Genomic DNA, 13196 nt, shown 5'->3' with positions numbered 1-13196 from the left:
TACGACGAATGCAGTATTCAATGTTACATAACTCTTTCATTTAGATTTATTCAAGACCAAAATTAAACAAATTCTCGTTGTTTCACAAATGATAACATTTAGAGTACGAACATGTAATAAATGAAGCATTTAAAACTATAACTTAATAATATTCTTATGCATTTCTCTTACAGATACGTTGCTACGCTATAAAATACGAAATGAAATTATTAATTAAACAACTTATAATTATATATACAGGGTGTTACAAAAATTTATCACAATATTTTGAGAAAAGATTCTTCACATCAAGATAAGAAAAAAAAAGTCATATGGACCTGTGCTCAAAAGTGGATAGTTTCGGAGTTATAGGGTGAAGAAAATGTGTAACAGGTGAACTTTAAAATTTCATAGCTCAATTACTATGGAACCTATCGTACTCGGGTCAAGACAACACTGAGGAACTGGTATGGGAACTATCTAAATATCCATATTTAAGAATGTTTCAGTGCCTGCACGTCAATTTTTAGAGAGGTAGGTGGAGAGTGATCAAGTACTCCCAAACAGCCTCTCTAAAAATGATTGTGCAAGTACCAGAGATTCTGAAAGATGGATTTTTGCATAGTTCACATACTAGTTCGTCGGTGATGTCTGGACCCGACTACGATTGGTCCTATAGTTGTGGAATTATGGACCTTTAAACTTAATTTTTTTGGTACATTTCCGGCACCCTATAACTACTACGAAACTATGCACTTCCGATCATAGGTCCATATGAACTTTTTTTTTTCTTATTTTGATGTGAGAAATCTATTCGCAAAATATTGTGACAAATGTTTGTATTAGCTAAAGGAAACATGATGAAAACAAGTAAATCATAAAGAATTGATACAAAGAAGATAGTGAAGAAGAACAGGAAAATATACACTCCCCTTAAAAAAAAAAAAAAAAAAAAAACTGTAACTGCTATTCCTTTTCTAGAACTCTATCTTTTCCACAAGGAATCTTTCCCATCATAAATGAGGGCTCTATTATTGAGTCATACTTACTTTTTATTCTTTGTACTTGCAATAACTTATCAAAGGAAGAACAATATTGCTTTCATTACATTGTGAAGACATACAAATAATAATATATCGCAATAAAAGAGTAATTCATATTAACTCACCGTCTCCTCCGGGTCCTCCAGGGCCACCAGGTCCACCTGTAAAATTTATTTAAAAAAATAATATATCGTTTTGTTACCTATATTAAGAAAACAATTAGATTATCAAATAACTTGAATACTTCTTAATAACAAATTTCTAGTTGTCCGAAGATTGTAGTTATGTTATTACTTTGATATATTAATTGCCCTTTCTTTCATTTTGCTCGTATAAAGCGGAAATTTGTTCACTAAATAAATAAGCTCTTTGTATCAAAAATATTGTGAATAAAAGCATATTGACAAACTCTCAAGCTGATTTGTTTCCGAAATGCTAAAGCTGATGTTCTGTAGTATACATATACTTAATATCAGCAATAGATTTCCATGTTATATATATATATATATATATATATATATATATATATATATATATATATATATATATAACACCTTGTTAACTTAAATATTTTTGTTCTACACTACAGCTTTCAAAGATTTCCTCAATCTAGTTGAAAAATATCTGTGAATACGCAAACCTTAATTATTTCATTAGGAAACATGCAAGCCTTCACTTCACTTAAATAAACCTGCTTTGCTTATTTAAGTGATTCTATAATTGTATTACATTTCTTACAGTCAGTATCTTTCTCTAAAGTTCCGAAACGCAAACAAGATGAAAACTCACCAGGACCTCCTGGTCCACTAGGTCCACCTGGTCCACCTGGTCCACCTGGTCCACCTGGTCCTTCTTGACCTCCTGGACCACCAGGTCCTTCCTGACCTCCTGGTTCACCTGGATATCCGCCTGGACCTCCTGGAAAGTGAATCATATTCTTGAAGTCAATTCTTCTTTCTTAGTCATTATTCGGTTTTACTTCGGTCATATTTAAGTGATTAGGAGGAGAACATTTTAAGTTTTTCCCTTACGTAATAATAATAATGATAAAAATAATTTAAACCAAATTATCGTTTATTGTCTCAATAAAGATTTTTCCTTTGTATTCAAGAAGAAGTTATCTATAAATAAACGACAATATGACACGTGCGTTCAAGGAGTGCCTATGTTGAAACAAAACCAGCATAGCACGATAATAATTGTCCTATATCAAATCTATATTACATAATATATCAATCACGATCATTAAATTCTTTATTTAGCATTAAATTAAATAGAGAAATCTGCTGAATTTAAATTTTTCTTCACTACCTAGGAAATAATGTAATATTTTCTATAATAATTTACACTTACTATACTTGAAATTTAATGTTTTTTTTTTTATTTTTTTTTACATTTAGTAAAAACTTTTTTTTAAAAAAAGTTATAAATCTGAATTTATGTTTTTGGTATGTATCAGGATTTAAATTTGATTATTTTATAATTTGAAAATAAGATACTTATATTTCTGTGGAATAAAGAACATGTTTTGTAATATCTTTCAACAGACTGTGAATTATTGTTTTTCAGAGTAAAAGTGTAATAAGGAAAGTAGATTTAAAAAAAAATAATGACGAGATTTTGTAAAAATAAATAAATAAATAAATAAATAAATGGCCATTGAAGAAATAGATTTTTCTTCGAATCTAGCATGTAAAGACAACGGTACTGATTTCGCTATGCGTTGTATTGGAATTGTTTCTATTTCTATACATTCCTAATTATTTAAATTCCTCAATGAATTACATATTAATCTTTCTGAACTTAGTTTTGTTCTCCTTTCACTGTTGAAAATAACTAAAGCATAATAGTTGAAAGGTTTTGCAAACAATGTTTCCTCACAACACTACACTGAAGTTTAATTTTCAATTTTGATTTTGTTTATTTTCATTTAACACGCAAAGAGTAAAAAAGCAATTGACTGGATCGGAACTCGAATCTGGGACCTCCGGCTTACCGTGCCGATGCGTTAATCACTATGCCACCCAGTCCCTTTCCTAGAGCAGCCACGCACTCTCTCACTCTCGAGGTCGTGCTCTCATCTCGGATCACGTTAAATCTACCACAGATCCCTGCTGTTATTGGACAAACCTGTGTCCATATACCGAGCACCTTAACTATTTTAATTTAATTATACTGTATTCAAAAAATGCATAGCTAATAAATTATATATGATTTAGCTCGCTTTTAGAAAATTCAGTGGATTCTTAAACGAAAATTATTTATTTAATAATAATTTTAAATAATATCAACTTATTTATCATCAGGAAATAACAGACTAACTCCAATAACAGTTTCCTATACATACAAGACATTATACTGAAATATAATAATATATTTTTAAAAGAGATCATTCATGCAAATATAAAAACAAATAAGCATGCATAGAGATATCAAACACAATAATCGCATATACAGTATTATAAAGAGTGACATCTTCTAAATTGCTTTTTCAAATTACCAAAATCTCCAATAAATATATCAATAAGATTAGAAATGAAATGAAATCTTTTAAGTTTTACGTTCTACGGTTATGCCAGCCAGGCTAAAGGAGACGGTGATGATGAGAAATGAATGAAAATGGTTGAATGAAGAAAGTAAAAGGAAACAGAAGAACCCTGTGAAAACCCACGCACATGGTGTTTGTCCACCACAAAGCTCACTTGGCGCGAGCTGGAATCAAACCAAGAATCCCATACACCAGATGTAAACGCTCTACCACTAATCTGTAAGATTAGAGTAGTTGTTGGCCATAGACAAACACTTATAGATAGATACATCAATTAAGGTACACACTTAAAAATTTTGTAATTTCTAGTAGTTGTGAAAGAAACGTGTGCGTTAACAACATTAATTAACTGTAGTTTACCAGTTAGACTTTCATGTAATAATCTAAGATCATATAAAGTCCTTCTTTCTGATAGTTCCAAGAGTCCAAGTAAGTGCCTGATTTCATCATTGGTTATAAAGAAAAACATAAATTCATATTTTGAAATCTTATCTACTAACCTGGTCCTCCTGGTCCGCCTGGTGCACCTGGACCCCCTAAAATGACAAGGAGACACAAAAGTGTAGATATTCAGCATATTTAAGTATAAAAATAGTACATAATACATAAAAATAGTACATAGTATTTAGGTACACATTTTAGCTGAATTTTACCTATACGTGGGATTTTTGTTTTCCTTTTCTTTCTTTATTTTCTTTTTCTTTTTTTCTTTTTTCTTTTTTTGTCAGCAACAGTATAGATAAAATAGGTAGATCTACTGAAAAGTAATTTAATGGTAGTCTATTAAGCCATTTCTAGCATATTTTACAATATATATCTATATCAACGAATTCTCTCAGCATCACCACAGCCAATATTTTGCAAGCCTATATAATATGTATAAATAAATAAAGTATTGTTCGAAACGAGTTAAAAAATACTAAATTTAGTGTAGTTACTCCCACATTTCAGGTGCTGTGCCCGGTCAGCTGGCCGGTCTAAAAGAGTAAAATAAAATTTTAACACCAATCCTTAAATAAATAAATAAATAAATAAACTGTTTGAGACAAATATGACCAAATGTGAAAGATGCACATTTCCTCGTATTTGATGACTAAATAAAATTAGAAAAATTTAGTTGTCACAAGTTGTCAAGAACTTAATATTAAAAGAAAATAATAAAATAACCATTCTGAATTAATACATATGTTTTCGTTTCTACAATTTAGAACATTTTAACTTCTACACCTTCTGCATGTCAATCTTTCGATATGAACACTATTCACCAAATAGTAAGTGATCTTTTTCTCTGTTGTGTTTCAATATTTACTGACTTTGCAATTCGTAACTCAAATGTATGGGTATTATTTTTATAATTATTTTATTAGAGGAAGGTTCTTATACATGACAATATAATGTAATTACATCTTACCTGGGCCTCCTGGGCCTCCAGGTCCACTAGGTCCTTGAGGTCCAGATCCTGGGTGTTCTCCTAGGAAAATAATAAAAAAAGTGATTATTTATGTTTTATTAATTCAATTATTTATCATATTACCAATTAATTCCCTATCATTCACCTTGTAAATATCTTTGCAAACCATTTCCACCTTTTTTTAGTTACTGTTGATCTTTTATATAATTATATAAAAGGAACTTCTCTAAAATTACATTGGCATTAATCGACGTCATCATAGTAAGCATTAATTTCTGAAAGCTATTTTCATATCTCAAAATTTACATTGCGATTTCATTTTTTTTTTTTTTTTTTTTTTTTTTTTTTTAAGAAATAGCGTTAGTAGTTAGTTTGAAATATTATGCTGTAATTTTTGTGAAGGAAGCAAACGAAACGAATGAATTTGTACTTCATTTTATTTTACTATTATTATTATTTTATGGTGGCAAATATCGCTTCTTATAAAATTTTTAAATTTCTTATTTATAGTATTAAGGTGCAATACAATGCATTGACACATATTAAACAAGCTTCACCTTGTAATTGACAAGTACATTTCCAAAATTAAACTACCTACATACCGTTCTGTGCTTCGATCCCAATCCATTCCATCTAATAACTCAATTTCACCGGAAGTGACGTTTACCATTATAACCGCATAAGCTGCTCATATTATTCAATCTATTTGTGAAATTTCGTCTTCCATCTTTAGTCTTTGAGTCCATATTACTAACAATAAAGTAAAAATTCACGGAGAAACGACCTTCACTGATTCACTAGTGTATTTTGTAAGGGAAAGTCAATTGTAATTAATCTTATTGGGCCTTATGCAGAGTCGTTTTGATGTATGATTAGCACCATACTAAGGGTTTGATTAACGTATTGTTGTCAGAAGTGTCTTCAGAATCTCTGATTAGCACGTAGTAGTTGACTAAATTAATCACATATTACTAATTATTTTAGAGCAGAGAGTACAATAAAATTACATTATGAGAAAACAAAGGCAATTAATAACCAGTCTTTCTTTCCTTTCACCTCATTGGTTGAATTAACTATGAAGCAGCTATTTAACCGAGTCCTCGACAATAACAGAACAGTTTCTTAAATTAAACAGTCAGAGATGAGCAGAAAATTTCCAGTTTTCTGAGGGGTATATTCAACTGATCGATAAATTGAAGCCGTGACTTCTACAACCGCACAAGTTCAGTTGGAGAGAGATATTGAGAAACTCAATAAAAACTGCATATTTGCTGGAAATGTGAACTTAGAAATCAGATTTTTTCATACTTCCACTTTGCTACATAACAAATGTCCCTAAATATGAAAAAAAAAAAAAATCTGCTTTCCAAGTTCACATTTCCGACAAATATTCAGATTTTATTGAGCTTCTCAATATTTCTTCAGCTGGACTTGTACGGTTATGGAAGTCAAGGCTTCAATTATCTTCCCTTATAATTAAAACAAATTCCTTCTATTATCGCTAATATTAATTGAATTCTACTTACTCCTATCATAAATACATCCCTCTGGGGGGACGAATGACGTCACACCGTCCCCGTGCCTATCTTTGCCCATTGTAAGTTTCCAAGAAAGTGGGGGAACGCCACTGGTATTTTCTGGAAGCGAGAGGACGGCGTCCCCTGCGTTCCCCCTCACTTTTATCCCTGCCACTAAGTTAATTAGAGTCCGATTTCGTAACTATTTATAAGTTGTTGTAATGTCAAATCATAAAGAAAACATTTCTAATTTCGTATTTCATACATTTTTATTTTTACAGACAACACATCCGAACGTCTAGATTTCCGTAGTTTAAACATTTATTTCTCTCACTCTATGTATTGGGGTTATATTAGTTAATCATACCCAAATCAACGTATTAGCTGAATTCCAAGCAGACTCTGAATACCAAACAGTACACCCTCCTTAGTACAGAACTAATACAACACTAATTAATCGCGTGACTAACACTTGTTTATCGAAGGTATCTCTTTGGATACCGCCCAATATTATTATTTAAAACTATATCTCATATTCAAAATTTAACAATTGTTTTAGCTAGAAGCTACTTATTATTTACTAATTATTAAAAGTTTAAAAACATGATATTTATTTAATATTGTAATAAACATTTAAAAGTTTAAATTCTATCAATATCGAACTGTGCATCGTATTATACTAACCTGGGCCACTTGGACCGCCTGGTCCACCTGGGCCACTTGGACCGCCTGGTCCACCTGGGCCACTTGGACCGCCTGGTCCACCTGGTCCTCCTGGGCCACCTAAAAGTTTTAAATAAGAAAAAAATAAATATTCGTAAAATCGAAGCTGAAAAGTAAACTTCCTACTATCACGCCGTATAAAGAATCGTAGTCTTTGATATTGAACTGCATATATTGTAGTCTTTTCCACATGTAAAAAGACGAGGAAATTAATAAAGAATGTACAACTTCATGAAATATTACAATTATTCCAATAGCAGTATAAAAATAAAATTTGTATAGTGCTTTAGAAACTACACAATGTAAATATAAAGTTCAAAGAGTGAAAAAGTAGACTGAACCGAGAATTGAACTCGGATCCCTGGTTTACTTTGTCGGTGTCTTAAGCATCATGCTGCCCAGTCTGTTTCCTGATTATCCACATATTTTCACTCTTAGGATCGATATTCAAACATTCAGACTACATGATAGAGGATATATGTCATCTTAATTGCTCTTCAAATAACAACTATTTTGTTTTAACACAATTACCGGTCAATATATTTCTGATACAACTCCAGTGTCTATCATCAGAAAGAAAGGAAGAAAGTGTTTTTTCTGCATTTATTTCTATACCTGCAGTCATTTTATGAAACTTCTGCATTTCTTTCTATTGTCCTCATATCGTTCCCTATCAGATTGACCTCATCAGTATAAGCTATGACCTATTAGTTTAACTCTCACTTACTATCTCTGATTTTTACATATAGCGTATTCCAAAAGAAAATTAAATAATAATAGCGACGATATATCTTTTAAAATTATGACAGCTTCACTTGAATTATTATTATTATTTTTTACGTAAATAATAGTTAAACTCTACTATGAAGACAGTTATCATACTAGTATCACACACAAATAAAAGCAATGTATCATAAAACAGTGATGAATCTAAAGAAATATATTTTCATTATTCGGATATTGTTATAATAAAATCACGTGAATAAAAGAAATTTACCTGGACCTGCTGGGCCACCTGGTCCTGGATATCCTCCTGGACCTCCTGGTCCACCTGGTCCTGGGTATCCTCCTGGACCTCCTGGGCCACCTGGTCCTGGATATCCTCCTGGACCTCCTGAAACAAGGAAAATTTATTATTTTCTTTCGATGTGTAAAACTATAGTATTCATATCATTATTATAACCCGAGGAAAACCTAAGTTTTTTTTTTTTTTGGGTTACATGGAGCACCTCTGAGGCCCACAACATAAAGGTCATTATTTCTTACGGAAAATAATTTATCTTGTCTGATATGAACTTGGGATGTCTAAGAAATCATATATTTTTATTTTCTATTATTACTAGGTTTCTAAGTACAGCGTTACCAACTATATGTGTGTAATTGTTTAAGTTACCATTTTTTAATTTATGTCAGTAACTATGACTTATTTATTTTATTTGTTTGTGTAAAAAAACTATCAAACAGATCAATAGCAACTCAGTACAGTGTTGTATGTGTACAAAGGCGGCTTCTAAAAGCATTTTGGTGGTGGTGCTGTAAAGTAGGGTAGAAGGGGGATTAATCTTTTATAATTTCATCCCGGTTATCCTTGGAATGGAGAAAGTCTTTCAAATTGTGTTTCCGCGAAAAGATAGATAGTGTAAGGGACGTTCATTGGACACTATAGGGGATGTCACCAGAGTAGCAGTGTTGCTAACACAACATAAGTTACAATTTTTCTAGTAGTACAACGTCAGGTCTTTGCACCTATGGAATGAACATGTAAAACGTAAGCAAACAACTAACACCACTACAACATCATGAATATTACAAGGAATTCATTGCAAGAAACGTACCTCTGCTTCCATTTGTTTCATTTGCATTATCAAATAAAATGTTCAAATCACTGTCTTTTGCATCAAAATCTGACAGGGTTATTTCCACCTTGCTATACTCAAGCTCACTACCTTCTATGTCAGATTCATTTAAAAGTTCTTTAAATTCTTTCTCAATTGAATTTTGGCGAAGAACACGATTTGCCATTGTTCCAATGCTGCTGCAGATTCCCACATACAATCACAGTCACAAAATAACGAACTGACAATTTCCTATGAAATATGCGTCTCCAATATACTGCTCGTAGATTCTATGATTAAAAATACTTGATAACACCAGAGGCGCAGCAGCATAGTTCTTTCCAATCATTATTGAAACTTTATATATATATGCGTCTGTGTGTGTGATTTTAATATCAAGGTGTTAGCAGGTTTGAAGGAATAAACTAATAAAAAAAAAATATTTAGGTGCCAAAAAAAAAAATAAACAGAAAAATACTTTTTTTTATAATTTGTAGCTGGCAACACTGCACCAGAATAATACCTCAGAGTGCCCTGCATGTTGTAATACCAAAATTGTTTCGAAGGAAAATAAAATAAATAACCAAAACACTGGAATAGAACACTTAGCGTATGCAGTGAATAGCCCCTTAGTACTACTAGGGGGGAGGGGGCTCTGAGGCCCGCAACACTTTCTTTATTTATAAATAGAAAAAAATAAAACACTAAAAACTAAGCAAGTACGTTTTATGATGAATGGGGTCAAGCTTGACAATATCATTTTTTTTCATTCTACAATATGTAAAAAGAATAACTTGTGGGCCTCCGAGCCCGCCCCCCCTTAGTGTTCCTAGGGATAAACTCTCGATGTGCAAAATTATATATATAAAGGACAATATTTATAAAATTTATAAAAGACAATTTTAAAATCAGAATCAGGCAGAAAATTCATTGAGAAAAACACATTTTCGGATTTTTTAAAATATATTATTTATACTTATAATTTAAAAGTTAGCTGACGATTTTCCTCACTGACCAACTCGTCAGCTTTGTTAAGGGTGTATTGTAACCTTAAACAATAAACGAATTTAAACGTAAGTGATCTCAAATAATTTTTGATTTTACACAGTTAGGGAAATAAGGAAAATTACCTTCTTCGAAAATAAGAACAACAATATTCATCTTGTAATTATTCTCTGGATCGATCAGTTTCTTGAGCTCATATAAACACATAGAGCAAGTCAGGTCTGATACCATGCCGCGTCTATACTTCCCTGCCTACGCTTACTGAACTGTCATTGAGTTGTGCGATTGTAAAGGGGAATTTTGTACATAACAGAGAAGCATGTGTTTATCGTTCGTAAATACTTGGTTACAGGTTCCTTTAAATAGTATCAAGCCGCACCTTTGAGAAAATATTGCAGTAGAAAGGCACCGACCAAGCAGATGATTGTAAATTTTGTGCACAATTTAGAGAAGACGGGATTCTTTTATAAATATGAAACATCACATTCAACTCTAAATGGACCAATGATGGAAAACATTCTCAGCATCTTTAGTATCAACATGGAGCGAGATATACTGTGATATATGCATGTTCAAAATTTAATAAGTAGCCTTTGATATATTCGTATTTTATTGGGTCCAATACCGAAAGATTCATCCTATATATTGGACTGGATGAACAGTTTTACATGAAGTCAAAACTGCACTTGAATTTTAAATTTGAAGTTTTGTATACGCTTTGTTTCAAAATTTTAAGAACACTTACAATATTCTTCATTTATAAACAAAATATATTATTAAAAATACATAAGAAAATTGTGTTAATTATACTAACCTTGTCCTCCTGGTCCTGAAGGTCCACCTATAATATAAATAAGTTACAATTAATAATTTCCTTTTTTTGTATTGACGATATACACCAAATTATTGTCATGCGCAGATGATATTACAGAATGATGGGGATAAAAGAGTCAAATAGAGGATAAGAAATAAAGTCGCATAGAAGTAGAGAGGTCTCTTTTTTTTAAAAAAAAAAAAAAGATACACATAATGATGATCTATCTAGTGTTAATAGAAGACGGTTTGAATTGACCAGTTGCGCAGACATTTTCGCACCTTAGCGTTCTTTACCTCCTCTCATGAGCGATTGTAAAGATGTCAGTAATGAAGTCAGTCTCTCCTATGCAAACACATTTTCTCCTTTAACTTCGCGTTTTTAAATCAAATAAAAATTGTTTGTAAACAAGTGACTTATGCCTTATTCCCTTGATTATATTTGTTTTGAAAAAGTTGAAGTCAAAATGTTGTCGTCTTACTTCAACCTTATGTGTTTATTCTTCTGAGGTATACAATATTAATGTATACTTACATAGTATAAAACAAGTGATCTGACATAGACTATGGATCTATGAAGAACCTTTGGTATCCTATTATATCTTTTCCAATGTTTTTTAAGGTAACGTGTAATGTCACTTATACTCATCCTTTTTAACTGACTTCGATAAAAGTCGGTCAAATTCGACCTTTTCTATATATACGTATGTGTGTGTTGTAGACAAGTTCACGCATAGCTTCGGACATAAGTGCCCTATTTTCACTAGCGTTTTTCTTTCCTTTTTTGTTTTTAAAGAGAGTGCCTTCCTGGTAATCCCATCATGTAAATTTCGTTGGGATCTAATGATAGTCTTCGGAGATAGAGCATGAAACATCTCGACAGGTGTAGTGTTAACACCGTAATCAACCAACTTCATTGTGTATATTTTCACGCATAAGTTCCACATAAGTGCACTTACTTTCACTAGCATCTTTGTTTTTCTTTCTTTATGTAAAGAGAGTGCCTTTCCGGTGATCCTATCTAAATTTCGTTCAGATCTAATAATAGCCTTTGGTGATAGAACATGAAACACCTCGACAAGTGCAGTGTTAACACTCCAATTAACCAATTTCATTGAATGTATTTTTACGCATAACTTCAACATAAGCACCAATCTTGATTATTTTTTTCTTTTTTGTTTTGTTTTGAAAGGTATTCTTTCCTGTTAAAAAGCAGAAAATAATAAAAAGTCACCTAAAATTTAATATGATATAAGGAATAAAAGTTTTATACCAAATCAAAAGTCTAAACCAAATCAAACAATGGTATAGTCTTTCTAAAAGTCTATACCAAATCAAACAAATTAATGCGTAATAATATTACCGTTGAAACTATAGTTGAGCGGCTCGGGCGAACACAAGGTAAGCGTCACTTCCAGTTAAATTAAGTTATTAGGTGAAATGGGTGGTAATATGATTACAGAACAGTATGTAGGTAGTTTAATTTTGGGAATGCACCTGTAGATGGCACGGAAAGCTTGTTTAGTACATATCACTATATTAAATTGCACGGGAATGGTAAATCATCTTCTCCAGTTTACTCGAAGAGTTAGAAAATGTGACATACCATTACGTTCGCCGAGCCGCACAGTTTTGTATTAGGGAATAATTTGTTTCGCATGGCACAGATTTAAAAATTTCTTATTAATAATGATAACTTTAGCGCTTTTTGAGTATTTTCTGCTTTTAATAGCATTTTTGATATTGATCAATATTTTTTGTATTAAGCCTTTTATTTACTTTTCACACTATGCTTGATCTTATTTATTTATTTATTTATTATGTTCATTGTCTTGATAATGCCACCCACCACAAAGCGAAAATTTGACCTTAAAGAACGCACGTATATCAGTCTACAAGGGGAAACGAAATGAAATATTTAGTTGTGATAGAGCATCTAAAGAAATTAGTAAATAACTTATAGAAGATGATGATAAAAATGATGGTGATGATCATTGGTGATGATGATCATTGGGGATGATATTGGTGATGATTAATACCAATATTGATTCAATAATTATTGCGTCATTAGTTAATCAAACAAATTTAATATACAATTTCATATAAATTTCGAAAAAAAAATCTCAACTGGTTTTTAATATTTTTCATAACTACTACAACCAATCCAACCACAGTAACCAAAATAATCCAAACCTACTACCTTATTCTCCATATAACATAAAATTAATTACTTAGTAAAAGTTATGAAAAGAAATTGCAAAATAACTATGGACGTGAAGTCTGCAACATTAATCTGATTGCGTTTAATCAAGCTATAGGATA

The 13196-nt window shown here is 31.6% G+C and overlaps 1 protein-coding gene across 35 annotated transcripts in view; it reads right to left on the bottom strand.

Annotated features, from left to right (window-relative positions):
* The window catches only part of LOC145686531 (uncharacterized), a 316530-nt gene that overhangs the window by 7653 nt on the left and 295681 nt on the right, over positions 1-13196 (bottom strand). For 34 of the 35 annotated variants that reach the window (XM_081759929.1, XM_081759938.1, XM_081759948.1 and 31 more), the window contains 7 exons: positions 10876-10902; positions 8219-8335; positions 7183-7281; positions 4982-5041; positions 4071-4106; positions 1812-1940; positions 1148-1183 (listed from right to left, as the gene is read on the bottom strand). In XM_081759929.1, coding sequence (XP_081616055.1) covers positions 1148-1183; positions 1812-1940; positions 4071-4106; positions 4982-5041; positions 7183-7281; positions 8219-8335; positions 10876-10902 — 504 coding nt within the window. The remainder of the gene's footprint in view (positions 1-1147; positions 1184-1811; positions 1941-4070; positions 4107-4981; positions 5042-7182; positions 7282-8218; positions 8336-10875; positions 10903-13196) is intronic. The other variant, XM_081759945.1, reaches the window with a different exon arrangement.

Source organism: Thermobia domestica, chromosome 5 (genome assembly GCF_964235325.1).
Source record: "Thermobia domestica chromosome 5, izTheDome1.hap1.1, whole genome shotgun sequence".
Lineage (NCBI taxonomy): Eukaryota > Metazoa > Arthropoda > Insecta > Zygentoma > Lepismatidae > Thermobia > Thermobia domestica.
Note: the sequence above shows the minus strand (reverse complement) of the source record. Positions and strands in the feature narration are given on the sequence as shown.